This window comes from Micromys minutus (assembly GCF_963924665.1).
Source record: "Micromys minutus genome assembly, chromosome: 1".
NCBI lineage: Eukaryota > Metazoa > Chordata > Mammalia > Rodentia > Muridae > Micromys > Micromys minutus.
Window position 1 is genome coordinate 46,276,015 of NC_137969.1, and position 17,785 is coordinate 46,293,799.

General features: G+C 40.6%; 1 protein-coding gene across 3 annotated transcripts in view; it reads right to left on the reverse strand.

Annotated features, from left to right (window-relative positions):
* Positions 1-3,617: 3,617 nt before the first annotated feature.
* Positions 3,618-17,785, reverse strand: part of SANBR (SANT and BTB domain regulator of CSR) — a 53,945-nt gene continuing 39,777 nt past the window's right edge. For 2 of the 3 annotated variants that reach the window (XM_080933031.1, XM_080933030.1), the window contains 7 exons: positions 17,260-17,359; positions 13,213-13,304; positions 11,822-11,850; positions 11,574-11,647; positions 10,509-10,597; positions 6,882-6,973; positions 3,618-5,743 (listed from right to left, as the gene is read on the reverse strand). In XM_080933031.1, the coding sequence (XP_080789157.1) occupies positions 5,707-5,743; positions 6,882-6,973; positions 10,509-10,597; positions 11,574-11,647; positions 11,822-11,850; positions 13,213-13,304; positions 17,260-17,359 (513 nt within the window). In that variant the 3' untranslated portion in view covers positions 3,618-5,706. The remainder of the gene's footprint in view (positions 5,744-6,881; positions 6,974-10,508; positions 10,598-11,573; positions 11,648-11,821; positions 11,851-13,212; positions 13,305-17,259; positions 17,360-17,785) is intronic. The other variant, XM_080933032.1, reaches the window with a different exon arrangement.

Consider the following 17,785-nt stretch of genomic DNA (forward strand, 5'->3'; position numbering starts at 1 on the left):
GGCTTTTGAAGGGCATAAAATGTAAAATTAATCTTGTAAGTAGTTTCCCATGTTTGGTTGCTTTTCCTCATGGACTTCTCTGTGCTAGCAAGTTTTGTCTCAGCCCCACTCTATCTTGTCACAGTAGTCTGTCTCTTACAGAGAGTTCACACGTACACTTATGCACAGCTGACCTGGGGACTTGAGTATGTGCACAGCCTAACCCACAGTCTCTTGTGGTGAAGCTCTGTGGTCACATCGGTGGTGAAGGGTTAGTGCTGGCCATTTAAAGATTATCATGTCAATCCTCAGTATACTTTCTAATCCACGTACACAAATATACCAATGCCACCCCCAGCTCCAGAGTCACTATTAGAGGAATATTAACACTTGTCAGACAAAATGAAGCATTATTAAAACAAACAAACAAAACACAAACTGTCCAATACTGACAAGGGAGTCAGCTTTCTTCTCTAAGTGTAGGATTCCACACATTACCAATGCCTGTGGCTAAAGTGGTACACACTAAAGATTTCTTTCACATATTTATTCCTGATGTAAAACAAGTCTGACAAGTGACTACACTTCTTACTGAAGAGTTAATTTTGTTCAGTTTTTAACTGAGAAAATATATTCATCAGCATTTCAAATAACTTCAAAATTAACTAACATGCAAACTGCCATGTATCAGTTTCTTACACATACAGAACAATTCCAACAACCTGTGTGAATGTCTTCAGTGCAGAACAATTCAGAGAACAGAGAGGCAGGCAGATTAATGGGGGAGGTAAAAGTCAGGCAGGCCTTGAACCAGCACCACAGTCCAGGTAGGCAAACAGCATGACCCAAGGCCAAATCTTCCAGGTAGAGTGCTTACTTTGTGTTAGGCAGTATATTCTAGTGTGCTACATGTAGTTATTGATGGTTAGTAAGTGTCCCCAGGGATGCTGGTAGAATCGTTCTGTGTGTACCATCGCCCTTAGACAAGATGCCATCTGTAGGCCTGTTTATCCACAGAACGGGTTAGAATGCTGCCTGGGGCCTGAAGATGAAGCAAGTGTTCATTTTGTCTATTACTTCCCAAGACAACTTGCTGAATATACCTGTGCTGACAGGGTCTACTTCGAGCACTGCCCCTGCCCCACACCGCTCTGGTAAGCCTAGCTCTTAGTGGGATTCCTGTAAGTGATGAGTCATCTTTCTCAGGGTTTGTGGATCAGCACTGTAATGCAATTTTGAGTTTGTGAATGCATGGAGGTACTTGACGTTTGTGGAACTTAGATGCGCTGAGTTTTCAGCTGTTTTTTCCCCTTTGATGTTTCTTTTCCCACATTTATGATATGTACCTGGCTGAGATTCTGCCCATTCTTCATTTTCTTTCTGTACTACTATTTCAAACATGAGTGTATTATGTGTTTGTTGCACAGGTGTGTGGTGGCACATGTGTGCAAGTGAGGTTCTACCCATAATGTTTTTCAAGACAAAGTCTCACTGGAAGGCTAGATTGATTGATGATTGGGTCGTAGGGAATCTGCCTTTCTCTGCCTCCCCAGCTGCTGATATTATAAGCACAAGACCTTATACATGTTTTTAAAACATGGGTTCTAGGGTTTAAACTGTGAGGTCTTGCTTGTGCACCAAGCATCTGAGCCACCTTCCAAAGCCAATATTGTTCTCATAGAGAGAAGGCAGAGAAAAAGGTGGATTAAATATCAGGACGGAAAACGATTGCATGAGACACAATACTGCTGGGCTAGCAGAGATGGCTAAACACACAGACCTGCATTCAGACCCTCGGCACCTACACACAGGTCTGAGCATGGCTGTGTGTTTAGCCCTAATGCTGGGGGTCTCAAAGGAATAAGATAGAGGGAAATTCCAAAACTAATCACTGGGAAGATGGAAAGATGCCTATAATCTCATTGTGTCCCTATAAAACGCTACAGGACCTATCGCTGTTCAAGCATCCACGTCTAGTGTGCCAGTGAGAGGTCAAGTCGCCATGACTCTAGCTTATTTAAAATGCCGCTCTACTTATAACAACGCACTTGGTGTCAGCCCACAGTGAACTGACGGGTACATCTCCCTGGGTGAGTCAGTCTTGAGCACTGACTGGGAAGTGATGAGAATCCAGCAGATGCAAATGACCTGCTGCCAAGCTGGGACAGAACAGGCCTCAGAGAGACACCCAGAAGGTGTCATGTCACCAGGGAAGCACAACTTGGAGCCATGTCCTCTAATCACTGCATGGTTCTTGTGGAGCTCAGTTTGTAACGGGAGCCATGCTAACAAGCGCTGTGTCAGAGCCATGCCAGACAGAAACAGCCTATGGCGAGGCAGGGCTGGCTTTCCACTGGGCAGCGGGAAGGGTTCCATGATGGGAAGTGACTTCTAACTGAAATGTGGTTTATATGAAAGTGCCGTGTGGACAGTGGGACAGCTCCTGTGGCGTGGAAATGTCTGGGGGGAGCAGGTAGTCAGAATGTGGTCACAGAAGAAGCTGAGGCAGTGGAAACTGACTCATCTAGGCTGTGCCCTGCTGGACAGAGTAAACCAGATGGCAATTTGTGAGTACTAAAGTGTGAGTACAGAGTTACTGGGATCTAAGTCACCAGAGCTGCTCGTAACAGACTATGCAACGTAGTGACAGTCAGGGGAGTCAGCACTTGGAGCACTTCTGTAAGGGAAATGGGTAGGGACAGTGAGACGGAGAGAAACAGGTTCAGGAGATCCTTCCTTCCTTCCTAGGCATGCACGAGTGCACACGCACTCTCTCTCTGTCACACACACACACACACACACACACACACACACACACACACGTCACAAAAAAAACATTCAGCAGCACTTGTTAAAGTACAACAGAAAGACACTCTGATGGCCACAGCCGCAGGTACAGGGACCAATGCAATGCAGCACTGTAATGGAGAACTGGGCTCAACTCTAAGCATAGCCTGAAGGAGTTTTAGCCGGGGCAGTACAGTCAGTGGATGGAAGACTGAGGAGATATCTGTGGAAGAATGAGTCTGGCTAAAGTGATGGAATCAGATTCTTGTCACCCGCACAAGGACACTAATCTCCCAGAGATGAAAACCAGACAAGGGGCATTGTAGAAGGTAGGCATTCTTGCTAAACCAACTTAGCAGAAGGCTTAGGGGATGGTTCTGACAAAATGGCTAAGTAATGACTCTTCTTAAACACATACATGTTCTCCGTAACTCAAATTATAGGAAGAGGTACAATAGACTTTCATCTTAAAGATTTTGAAGCCACCTTCTAAACAAATAATAGCATAAATGAAACAATACATGGTATTTATGGAGAGATTACTATAAGCCAGAAAGCACAATATTAATTATTTACACCTACTAACTTACTCACTCCCGGTGACTCTATAACATTAGTCCAGAATTAGTTTCTCAGTATAGACGGATCTTAGGAGACTGGGAGGGCGAGCCGTTAGAACTGACTGGCTGTTAACCCAGCGCCTCTGGCCTGGGAGCTGCTCAATGATAGGAAGAATTGGCTGAAGAATTACTGCCCGGGCTTGGAGACAAAAGGCTTTTAAATGTTTATTTAAATTTGCCATCAGCAAAAACAAAACAAAACAAAAACCAATTTCAGTATCAGGTACCAAACAATTAAGTACCTCACAGTTCCTGACTAAACACTGCAGAGAAAGGTAACTCATGTGCTGTCAGGTGACTGTAGCCGCTGTGTCACCAAATCACCTTTCCTGTGTTCCTGGGGATCAAATCAGGCTTCTGTGCATCTGAGGCAAGTGTACTTTCTACCTGGTGTTCTGGAGTATTCCAACCCTTAAATGCTTTGCTAAATGTTCTGAGGCAGGGTCTTGAATGGGGATTTTCCTGCTTCAGTTTCCAGAGTGATGGAGTGTGCCACCACACTCCAATCATGACCTTAAACCTAAGATTTTCATGGCTAATTCTCCAGGAGAACATGCAGAACACAGAGCACTCCAGTCTCTCGGGCAGCAGAATGAGTCAGATCAAGGGACTTTCTCCACAGTGTTTGTCATTGCCATTTATTTCAATACATTTGAATTCATAATTAATGTAAGGAAAACCTTAAAGGACTTGGCAGAAGACATGCCTGTCCATGTATCACAGATAGATACAAAATAGAAAGCACATTCTGTGTGAAATCAGATTTCAATAAAGTCTGTTAACACCAATCTGTAAACCATCCCCCTCTGGGGGAAGCAATGGGCACTTTTATCATCTGTGAAAATCAAAGGGACATATTCCCTTCTAGTTACAATGATCACAAGCTGCTCACACATATAAATCCAAACCCTTCGATCAGAGAACCCAGGAGCCAACAATAAGGCTGGTAACTCGCGGGACTTACACATCACATAGGAAGAAATACTTTCTTGAAAATAAATATGATATAAGCTATTTCCAAAGTGTCAGATATCTGAAAAGCATCTGATACCAGAATAAAATTTCCAAATAGATGCTAAAAACATAATTATCAAGTAATTAAGAGCTTCATATAGTAACTAAAAGATATTAAAAATTATAATTTCTTTTCGTGTGAACTAGGTGTAAGACTTGAATTTTTCTTTTACAACTGTTGTTCTGTTACATGTTATAAAGATTTATTCTCTGAATAATTTGAAGATGTAAATCACAAGGCAAAGAAAAACTAAACAGAAACTGAGCATCTCATGGTTCTCAGAGACCTATAAACAATTTTCAAACACATAACTTAGTACATGCTTACAGTCTGGAACAAAATTTCCCTGAGTATGCTATCTACCTTGTGAGAAAAAAATAAAACCTGATCTATAAAATAGTTTTATTTGAACATATGAATTTTCCAGCCATCTCATCTATCTGGGAGCTCTAAGTAAGTAGCATCATAAGCTGTGACAAGGTTAAGTAGACTTAGGAGAATGCATGTGTCTGAGAAGCCTACGCCTGACTGTGCCACAGAACTCAAGTGACTCACTACCTCAACCCAGCACATGCTGCTTTAGGAGATTCAGAATGTCATAGCTTCATAAAGGAGAGAGGCAAGAACCAGATTTTAGGCTCATGTGATTTACAGGTAACCATGACAACAGAAAGAAACAGAAGGGAATTAACACTGTGCTTTCCATGCTGTAATACTGAAAGACTGAAATAGCCTCACCCTGAAACTCTATTAACACAGCGTTGAAATCCGTCACTCCTTAATATCCATACAAACTACATTTAACATCACTGAACACTTCATCATACGAAATTCATTCCTCAATGCTATGCCTAAGACTCAGCAGTCCTCAAACATACAATGATCAGTGTACATGCATAGTAACACTACCCGTCCTGTAGCCTTAATTTCTTAGGGTCTTACCAACTTAGCTATTTGACAAGTTAGGCCTCTTCTTTGTCAAATAAATAAAGGGCAACAGATATTAGGAATATTAACCATGTAAAGTTTGCAATTATCTTCTAAACAGCCTAGAATTATACAAAGAGAAATTTATATAAGAAAATTTATATATAAAGATTTTAACAAGACATAACTATATATCTATGTAAGCATGATTTTGTGGTTTGCAGGGATAATAGAACACCTAGCAGTCACTGTAGTATGATTTATGTGGTCTGCAGGGATAACTCAGAGAGCACCTAGCTGTCACTGTCTGAAGATCTTCAAGAAGTGAGCGTTTCAGATGTCCAGAGTGTGCTTCGCTGTTTTTATACTTAGGATGCTTTATGCAGGACGCCCTTGACCAAAACGACTTTTAGACCTAGGTTTTTTAAACAGAAAACAAAGTCAGACTTGCTTCTAGAACAACAGGATGCTGTTGCTGCCTTAGTATGTCTACTGCACTCGGGTCAGGAGCAGATCCGTAATGAACGAATGAACACAATGCTGCTTCAGGGAACAAGCGAACGATTAGATGTGAGAAGAGTAAAAGGCACAGCGATCATCACAGCAGGTCAAGGGAACTGAGCACAGACGTCTGAGCAGACTTGATTTCTGAGCTTTGTAGGTTTCAGAATTACAGAGCGGGTACATTAGCATCTCTCACACTTGTGCCCACATTGTAACTTATGTTCTAACAGAAAATTTGTGATAGCAAATGGCACAAGACTTACTAGTTAATTTTATTATGAGAAGTAAGATGCTGTCATACTCAGGAAGGTTTCTAATAAATAGATATTCTGTTGCCTTCTTTGTAAACGGGCCGAGCTAACCAGGTTTTAACCACTTGGGCAGAATAAAGGCATAGGAAAGTTGATTGTTCAAGAGACTTTAGAAAAAAATGCACGGCCTACTTAAAATGTAGATGAACAGTGTCCTCTCTGGTCAAAGATCACTTTCATAGCTTGAGAATATACTGTCTTCTACTCTGCAACACACTCTGCCTATTTCTACACTGAGAGAGAGAGAACAGAGAAAAGAGATGGGGTGGGGATGATCAGAGAATTAACATGAAACAGGAAAGATATCGGGATGCCCATATACATTAACACACAATCCACACATAGTATGGCAGTGTTGCCAAACCATGCTATTGAGTGAACAGAACTATTCAGTGCGATTATTACTACTTCACTGTAGTTACTGTTTGGTGTTGAGAGGTCAGACCCAGTGTGCTGGGTGCTAAGAAAGAACTAGGAAACCTCTAGGCTGCCTACTACAGCCCTGCCCTGCTCATTTTATCAGCTGACTGGAATGGAGATAATGACCAAATAAGCAGAAAACTTAAAAAATACTAAACCTTTTATGTTCATGTGCCCATGACCTTTTAAAACTATTTTAAGTTAATGTCAGTTCCGGCTTTGATGAAATAAGAAACTGAACTCATACTACATGCTTTTGGTGTTCACATGATTTACTCTGCAAAGCTAGAGGCATTTGCTTGCTTCCTGCTGATTTACCTCTGGTTTTTGTCTGAGCTGTTTTGCCGGGCAGTGACAGGCACTGAGGCTTTGATTTGTGCTTCAAGCCTAGAATAAATACCTCCTGCAAACTGTAAAACAAAGAAGGAAAATTAAGTTACCTTCAAGGAAATAAAGTCTAACACATAACATGACATACTTCCAAATTTAGAAAGTAATTTTAGTTTTGATCTATAAAACTTAGGCTTGTGATGTATTATGTACAGTAAAACTTACCATTTAAGTACATAGTTCTGGCTCTTTGACAAATGTATACAGTTATATAATGAACACAGACCAGTCTTATACCTAACATCCCCAGTTTGTCTGAGGCCAATCCACTAACACATCCCTCAGTACTCAGACGCTGTCCTCTTCATACAGGTCAGCATTTTCCACAGCACAGTGCATATGGAATTATACAGCATGTGACACTTTCAATCTTTTTTTTTCTTTCTTAAAAGATTTTATTTATTTTATATATGTGAGTACACTGTAGCTGTCTTTAGACACACCAGAAGAGGGCATCAGATCCTATTATAGATGGTTGTGAGCCACCATGTGGTTGCTGGGATTTGAACTCAGAACCTCTGGAAGAGCAGTCAGTGCTCTTAACCACTGAGCCATCTCTCCAGCCCCCAATCTTTTTCTTTTAACTTAGCACAATGTACAGATTTGTCCATGCTGAGAAATATATGTGCACATGAGGTTTTACTCTGTGTGCCTGTGCTCCTGTGGAGGCCAGAGAAAGGTATCACAGTCCTCCAGCGTTGTCTCTCACCGAGCCTGTAACTCAGTAACTCAGTTATTTTCAGTCCGGCTGCAGTCAGCCAGCCCTGCTGGCTCCACTCTCGGTGCTAGGCTCTAAGCACACAGGAGCACAGATGGCTCCTGTCTGGGGCTAGAATCTGAGCTCCTGGTCTCCTCTGTTTTTAGCCACTCAGTGATTTCTCTGACTCTATTCTTTCTTTATGTTGCTAAACCCCAAACTCCCCTTTCCCCTTAGGGAGGGTCTTATGTAGAACAGGCTGATTTTGTAATTACTAAATAAGCAAAGATGACCTTGAACTTGTGACCTACTGCCCCCACCTTTTGAGTGCAGGGACTGTATGCACATCTGCTTTGTGTAGTACCAGGGATCAAACACAGGGCCTTTAGCATGCTGGGAGAGCATTCTATAAACGAAATTATATCCCTGCCACCCAAATACTCTGAAGCCTGAGGGTTCTTTGAAAAAGGGTTTAGTGAGCTGTTAGAGAAATTAGAGAAAAAAGCAAGGGCAGGTCCTGGAGCACAGCTCCATTATTAGTAAGACTACTGGGGAGCTGGGTTAGTGACCAATGAGCCTGAAAATTAGAAGTATTCAACTGAACACAGCTGATCAAGTGTCCTTGTGGGATGGTCAAATATCTTTAGGGTATGGGGGGAAGCCCCAGGAAACAATGGAGGTGACTCTAGATGAGACCAGCAGGAGATATGGAGCTTGAAGTGGCTACCTCCTGTAGCTAGTCAGGACTCCTAGTGGAGAGGTAAGGACACCACCCTGTCCACAAAACCTTCAACCCAAAATTTGTCCTGCCTACAAGAGGTGCAGGGACAAAGACTGAGGGAAACGGCAAACCAATGATTGGCCTAATTTAATTCCCATCTCATGTGCAAGAACCGATTCTCTGCTATGCTTGCAGACAGCGGCCTTGCAGAACTGTCCTCTAAGAGGTTCCACCCAGCAGTTGATGAAGAGAGACATAGAGTTCCATAGCCAAACATTAGATAGAGCTTGAGGAGTCTTATAGAAGAGTTAGGGGAAGGACTGAGGGACCCAATGGGGACAAGGACTCCACAAGAAGACTAATAGAGTCAACTAACCAGGACCCTTGGGGGCTCCCAGAGACTGAATCACCAACCAAAGAGCAAGCATGGAATGAACCCAGGCTCCCTGCACATATGTAGCAATATGCGGATTGGTCTTCATGTGCATCCTCCAACAAGTAGAACAGGCTACTGCTGAATCTGTTTCCTGCCTGTGAATCCTGTTCCCCTAACTGGTCTGACTTGTCTGCCCTCAGTAGTAGAGGGTACACCTTGTTCTGCAGTAACTTGAGGTGCCAGGGCATGGTGATACCCAAGGGGTCCCACCCTCTCAGAGGAGAAGGGGAGGAGAGAGCTGAGGGAGGGGTGTGTGAGAGGGGGACTGGGAGGAGGCGGGTTCTGTAGTAAAGATATAAAGTAAGTAAATAAGTAAATTAATAAAAGTATTCAATCGTGGCTGTCATCCAACCTCACCCTCCCAAGTGCTGAGACTATAGGTGTGCACAATGCACATGTGCTGTTGTGAGTTAAGCTTCCTCTGTCTCTTTTCTAGCCCCTTTAAATCCAGCAATCTCAGAATTTTCTTGTCACATTTACCAGGTAAAGGACATTTTGGGATCTTTCTAGTTTTTCACAATTATGAATAATGCCACTATAAATGCATTACATTTATGAAAAATCATCAAACTATTTTATAGAATGACCATTTCCTTGCTTTTCTACAAATTGTATAGCAGAATCCATTTGCTTGACATCTTCACAAGCTCCTGAACAGAAACTTCAGGACTCACTGAGATGTTAACTTGTACTTTTCTAATGACTAACAATACTCCATTTGTTCATGTCTACTTGCTACCTGCAGCCCTTTCTTCAAGATGCTTAACTAATCCTGTGCCTAGTCTACTCACTCGCTATTGTTTTACTTTATTATTGTGTACGTATGGCTGTTTTGCTTGCATGTCTATGTGTCAAGTATGTAGTGCCCTTGGAAACAAGAAGAGGGCCTTAGATCCCCTGGGACAGAGAGGCAGAGGGTTGTGAGCAGCCTTGTGGGTGCTGGGAATTGAACATCTGTCCTTTGGAAGAGCAGCCGTGCCTGTAAGTGATGTGCCATTTCTCCAGCTTCTACTATTTTACTTTAAGACAGGGTCTCACATGTCATCCTGGCTGGCCTGGAACTCACAGAGATCATCCACCTGCCTCTGCCTCCTGAGTATTGAGACTAAAGGCATGGGCCACTATGCCCAGTTTGCCTATTTATTTTTATTGGATCATTTTACTACTGAGTTATTGAGCTTTTTTGAGATTATAACATAATTACAACATTTACCCTTCATTTCCAGAAATGATTTATCAGACAGATGTTTTGCACATAATTTATTACTATGTATGAGCTGTCTATTACTCCTTTTTCTTTTTCATTTTTGAGACAGGTGTCAGTATATATATAGCTCTGGCTAGCCCACCACCAACACCAGTTGTCTTTTAGTTCTCTTTACAGTGGTTTTAAAGAAAACTTTTTAATTTTGGTGAATTTTAATTAATTATTCTTTTGTGGATCATGCTATAGTACTGAAGCTAAGAACTTAAAAGTTTTTTGCACAATTAATTTAGTGATGCACACGTGTATGCATTCATATATGTGCACAAGTTTACAGGCCTTTTAGCTAAGCAAGTTTTTTATAACTAACGGTTACAGTAACAATAGAAGTCCTAAGTAAGACATAGTTACTTATTGTCTTATTCATATTTCGTGATTAAATAAAACTAGGATGGACATTTTTATATAAGTATAGCATACTGGTAAATAATTCTTACTTCTTTTGATTCCTTTGCCTTGACTCGGTCCAGATCACCCAATCTCATTTTTATTAGATGCCCTGTAATTTCAGACATCCGCCGCTGATCTGAAGGTAAAAAAATAGAACATTACTTTTCATGAGAATAACATAGTTTTCATTTTTTAAAAGAAAGACTGTAATCAACACAAGTTTATGAAAATATGCTTTGTTATTTTTTCAGGTATATAATTCTATATATTTGTGAATAATTTAAGGTAGCATGTAAAAACTGGCTAATAGTTAGATTGCTGGATGTGGTTTGAGTATGTCTCCCAAAGGATGGTGTGCTGTAAGTTTGATCCCTACTATAGTGACATGGAGGGTGCTGGAGCCTTAGAGAGCTGGGGCATGGAGGAAAGTGGTTAGCTCACTGGGGCCACCAGTCCTAAGAGATCAGTGTTGTTACTGTGACCTGTTTAATTCCTGTTAGGTCAGGTTGTTATAAACAATCACTTTTGCTCCCCTTTTCTCATGTGACCGTTTCCTCCTATACATGTTCCCTAGGATGCCATCTACCATGCTAGGACTCTAGCCAGAAGAGATTCAACAGAGCAAAGGAGATACTGATACTGCAAAACTGTAAGCTAAATCAACTTTTCTTTATAAAATACTCAGCTTTGAGTATTCTGTTGTAAGAACACAAGCCTAAGACACAGCCTATAACATATTTACTAATTTTCACAGTAAAATGTGTAAAAAGCAAAGTCTACGAGAGCTTAAAGTCACAGATGAATAAACAACACATTACCCAATGGACTCTCACTGGTGCCTAGAGAATGTGCACATGTGGAAACGTCAAAGGCACTCAGCATGCTTTATGACAGACAATTCATTGGGCTAGAGACAGGATTTAGGTAGTGTAAGGTAGTGGAAGGGGCCCATGTTTGTCGTGTTTGGTCTCCAGCACCCATGTCAGGCCCATGTCAAGCTCATAGTTGCCTATAAGTCCAGCCTCAGGACGTCTGGCACTGTCCTCTGCCCACACCACCTAACACACATTGTTATTCTACCTGACGTGTATGTTACTCAGCTAATGACTCACCATCTTCTCTTTGTGCATCTTGGTTGAATCTCAAGGATCTTGTGGCGTCCCACTTATTCTTCTGCATACTCACACTATTGAGTAAATCCAACAGGAACAAGTATTAATGCTAATTTACTGCACTTCAACACAGACCCTGTGTTAAAACCACCAAACAACCAAACAAACAACCCACCACCAACAATGAAAAACCAAGCAAACAAAAACCAAGAATGGATTTCCAACTGGATCAAGGAACAAATACTTACACAAAAGGAGACACATCTCTAGAAGTTGACTTGGAAAAAAAAAAGATAACATTGTCTAATTAAAACATATTTATTAATTAGCAATCTACTTAATTATAAAAAAATTTACATTTATTGAGCTTGAGACACAATCCAAGTACATCTAGAACTGTTATTTCATTTAAACCTTGCAGCAACAGCTAGAAGTGGTGGTGCCTGTGTTATCCCAACGTGGCAGGCAGGGCTGCATGAGGCAGAGGCCAGCCTGGTCAACTTAGTTTCAGGCCAGCCAGGGCTACACAGTGAGACTCCATTTAAACAAACAAACAAACAAACAAACAAACAAACAAATAAATAAATAAATAAGGAAAGAAAGTCTTGCAGCAAAAAAAGACCTATAATAGTGAACTGACCTTTTTAACTTCAGAGAAGTTAAAAAGTTTCCTCAAAAAGAAAAAAAAACTTTATCTGCTGAATTTATGCTAAGCTTATATAATATATATAAAGATTAATATATATTATATATTATACATTATATGATTATTTTATATAATATTAATAAAGATTACATTAATAAGCTTATAATATTAACAAGCTTAAATATATAATACATATTAAACTTATGCAATCTCAAAAAATTAATCCATCTGCAGCACTTAATTAAGATGAATGTGCAACCCATCCAATATAACTGTGGGTCTTCTCTTTTTATTTAATTTTATGTACACTGGTGTCCTGCTTCCATGTGAGGGTGTTGGATCCCCTGGAACTGGAAGTCTAGACAGCTGTGAGCTGCCATGTGTGTTGGAAACGGAGCGTGAGTCCTTTGGAATAACAGCCAGTGTACTAACTGTTGAGCTATCTCTCATCTTAGAACTAGCCTTTAATACATTTGGAACTCAGGAATTCTCTTCAGTCACCTGCAACTGCTACTGTTCTATCAGCTCTGACATTTTATCTCTTCTATGACACAGGAAAATAAAAGTGAATTTTATAGATAATAAAATAGAATTAACTTCTATTTTAAAAGTGTCTTTACTTTTTACAAATGCAGACTGCTGATTAAAATTTCAAAAGGACAAATAGCACATATAATGCGAAGTATCTGCAGAAGTCCTTTCCATATCAAGTTCTTGGGAGCACTCACTCTTACCAACTGCTTATGCAGTTCTGCATGGAGCACATGGTTCATGCACAAGGAAGGAAACCCGTGCACACTCCCATCTCTTCATATGGAGGATGGTGTATCATGCCTGTACTCTGTTTCACACCCTTCTTTTCCAAAGGCCATGTAGATTCTCATCCACTAACACTGCTAGCATCCACTGTGGTTCTTCATTGCTCCACTTACATTTGTCTTGGCTATACTTGCTTGTTTACTTCTTATAAGGACTTAAAAATCAGACAGTCACCTTCTCCAGTGTCTTCTCTTTCTTTTGAGAACAGGGTGAAGACAACTGTTTTTTTGGTGGCTTAGTAAATTTCTTTGGCTTCTCCTTTTTCCCTGATAAACAAAGGACAGTATTAGGAACAAGAGTCCTATCCCTTCCAATGCTATCGCCACTTCTCAATAAAGCAGACACTTCACCAATTCTATTTCCAAGACGAGAGAGAGGAAGAGGGACCCTGGATGTCTACATAAACCCCACATATACAGGAAGTCAGACTGCAGCTACTGCACAGGGCTCTTCTAATCTTACTCTTTTTTGTACCTGATGGAAAATTTGGGAGACAGGGCTTTGTGTACTAGCCTAAAATGTCAGGGAAACTACATATTTATCTAATCTGACTATGGAATCAACTTCTCAGAAAAATGCAATTTGAGAATAAGGAAAAGAGCATCACTACATACACAAAAGCTTTCAAATGAGTTTTGTTCAGGAAGGAGGCAAGGCAGGAATGGTTTGGGAAGCAGGCTAGGACAAGTTATATTCTGGAATATTGGCTTCTGAAGTCAATGTCCTGAGTCTATCCTGCCAAGAGAGAAGTAGACTATGGAGGGAAGGACAACACTCTGAAAGCAAAGCACAAAGGCAAGAAGAATGCATTGGAGGACTCTCCCACACTTCCTCATGCACGACTTCCACACTTTGCTTTGTCATGCTGTAAGGACAAACTAGTCACTACTGCACATGGGAAACCTATAAGAAATGATGCTCATGTAATGAGCCCGAGGATACCACAGTAAGAATAGGCAAGATAATACTAAATCAAGAGTTGTACATTGGCCAGAAGACATAATAGGACATACAGTAATCATATGGTATGGGGCGGGGCAATGACTTTTAAGTTAATTGATATGAAAACAACAAAATAGTATCAAAATTACCAGAAAGTACTGGAAAATAACCAAAGCTACGCATAGAGTTAGACAATTTATATCTGAGAATGATGTGAGATATGAACTTATGGATGTTGGGTCCTCCTGTCTAAAGATACTTCCCACAGGGAAAAACCCAACCTGGACCAGTTTAGGGACAAAACAACACAGTCCAAAGCAACAGAGAGGCTGGCAATAGAAGGAATATGAGCATAACTCTAAACACTTAGCTGAGTGTTGAACTATGCCCATGTGAGAAACCCTGTCTCCTAACAGGCTACCTATGCTTGCATGAAAGAGCTGTTGCTGGTCAGATGATAGGGATTTCTGTGACTCTGACTGAATTCATCCTCTAAGATACACATGCCTCAAGCTTCAGACTACTGGGCTTAAGTGTCAGAGGGTAGATTTGGATCTGGAAAAACAAGTAAAAATCTATGGAGAACTTAAGAAGCAAGGAAACACTAAGTGAGCCCTGGTCTTCCTTGTCAACCTTGCTGTGGACATGGAGTGACTTAGGACACATTCCTCTGCCCGTGTGTCTGGGAGCATACTTCTAAAGAGACTTCACTGCAGAGGGAAGATCCACCCTGAATGTGGGCAGCATCACCCAAGGATTAGTTAGTCTCTATTTAAAAAAAAAGTGTTCTTTATTAAACATACAGTGAGAGACAGAAAGCAGAAATCATAATTAACACGGAGTCTTCCTATGTAAGACATTTGGAACTAGCAGAAGAATCAGTGAGTATGTACACAGAACATTAGAAATGACCAAATCTGTAATTTAAGTAGTATCTAGAAAACCTGCAAATATTTGGAAATCAAACAACATCCTTGTAAGTAATAGTCAGGTGAAGAAAATTAGAAAAAAAAAAAAATGCCTGACTGACTATAAACCAAGCTGGGCATGGTGGTACACATCTATAATCCTAGGTGTGGTGGCTGAGGCAAGACTGCCTTAGGCTTACAAACATTACACACAGGCCTCATCTCAAAAAACGACAATAACACAGCTTTAGAACACAGCTCATGTGGTAGGATGCTTGTCTACCACGAACAAAGGAGGTAGAAATGGAAGATCACAAGTTTAATTAAGGGCTTTGGTTGGCTACACAGTAAATTATAAACTAACTGGGTATATATGAGACCATGTCTCAAAGCAAAACACACACACACACACACACACACACACACACTCTCTAATTCCTGTGTATGCATGGAAAAAAAGGTGAAAATTTGTGAAATAAATAGCAGTAGTACTTAGGATAAAACATTGTAAATATCCCCAGCATTCTTTAAAGTAAGAAGAACCTAACAATCTACTTGAGCATGATGGCACACACCTGTAATTCCAACAGTCCAGAGGCAGAGGCAGGAGGATCGGAAGGTCAAAGCCATCCTGGGCTATAAGAGACCCTGTCTGAAACAGCAGAAACAATAAATGTCCTTCCTACTTGAACCACACCAGTGATCCAAGCTTCTACTTGGAATTAAAAAAAAAAAAACCTTTCTGGCAATGATGACTTCCCTGAGAGAACATGCCTTTTGAAAAGACTCACTCCCTCATCCCTCTCCAGGAGAGGAGAAGAAACACAAGAAGGGTACCCGCTATAGAGCCCAAATTCCTACTTCATGGATGCGACATGCTGAGGATGCTATAAAGATCTCCCCCATCTTTACCCATGCACAAACGGCAATATCATGTGCAGATCCTCCTCTGTTCTGTCAGCCCACATGGGAAAAACAAGGCTAACAGGAGGATTCTCCTGCAGGAGGAAGAAGCCCTGAAAGCACTCCAATTCAAGATCAGTGGGAGCTGTCCTAATAAACTCATTTTGTGTTTATAAAACGGACCCACCAGACAGACAAACAAACAATCCACACTCAGTTCTGAGTAATTAGAGAAAAGGAAATATTATGAGAGCAACTATAAAACAAACTATAGAGAAAAATATGACCTGCAAATCTGGTTCTTTCAAATTGTTAGTAGTAAAACTCTAACCAAGGAAAGAAGACAAATTACTAGTATCACAACTAGAGAAGTCAGTATTAGCTATTCTTGAGATGCGAAAGGAAGAGTAACTTCATGCCAATGAATTAGGCAAGATGGATTCAATTTATTCAACAATATGCATTAATAAAATATATAAATACTAAAAAGTTGAGTAACATTACAATAAATAAATCAAATTCATAATTTAAAACTGCCTATGCAGAAAATTCTAGGGCCAAACTGCTTCATTGTTGAATTTTATCATGACTTGTAAGAGAAAATCTGAAATATGCTATTATGGAAAAGAGATATCCGGGCTGAGCTGCTGCTCAGTGATGAGCACTGCTTAGGAGCCTGAGAACTCCTAAGTTCCCAGCCCCATCTCCTACCCCTACCAAAAGAGTAAATACTATACTCTCTCATTTAGGAAGTTATGACTATGTGATATCAAAACTCAAAAAAAGAGATTCCTAAGAGTGCTGAAAATATTCCAATGGATATGAACAAAAATTTCTTAGTAATTTCTTAGCAAATGGTGTAAAACCTTAGCAAATGGAGTTTAACACTTGAAAAGTCAATCGATATTAGACTAACATTATAAAAGGACAAATTTGTATGATCTTAAAGTAAAAAAGCATTTCATTCACTACAAAAACCTAGCAATGCAACATTAGGTATGACCTTTTTTAACTGAGAAATGTAGTCATAGAAACCACTAGTTAGTATGAAGTTATAAGTCACTTGATGTGGGTACTGGAACTCAAACATGGGTTGTCTAGAAGAGCAGCAGTCTTTCTTAACTGTTAAACCACCCCCCTCACGCCCAAAGTAAAGACTATACACACAGAGCATCAGGGTTGATTCATTTTCTCTGTGTTTGTGTGAACATGTGAGCACCACAGCACACATGCACATGTGGAAGCCAGAGCGACAACCTGTCTACCGTGTGGCTCTAGGTACGGCTTGACAGCAAGTGCCTTTACCTGATGAGCCATTAGGACTGCCTGGGTAAGGGAATATTAATGGATCTTCCTTCTTGCTCCTTTTTCTTGTGTAACCTTACTAGACATATGAAGCCAACCCCCATGTTTGCATTAAAAGATTTAGAATATAACTCTCCATACAGTGAAAGTTGATTTTAGTTACTTTGTTTCTTGGAAATTTCTTCTTCATCACCGACTTCATCTTCAGTGACCTCAGACCCGGTGGTGTACTCTTCCTCTTCTGAGAACAATGACTGCTGTTTCTAAGTGCAGAGAAAGACTCGTCTCTTACAAATTCCACATTACTGAAACACAGACCCCTAAGAACACAGTTACCTAGTTAATTTTGAGTGGGTCAAGTAATAACTAATGAAGAGGGCTGGAGACATGGCTCAGTAGTTACGTGTATGCACTACTCTCCTGAAGGTAGATTCCCAGCACCCACATCAGGTGCCTCCCTCACAACCACCTCCCTCACAACCACCAGAGCTCCTCAGTATCCAAGGCCTCTGGCCTCTGTGGGCATTCAGGCATGCATGTGCACACAGATACACAGACAAAGGAAAAGAAATACTTAAAAATGGACTAATAAAATACTGGGTATGATAATGTCAACACTTGGGAGGCCAAAACAGAAGTGTGGTAAGCTTGAGGCCAGCCTGTTGTATACACTGGAGAATATATCTAAA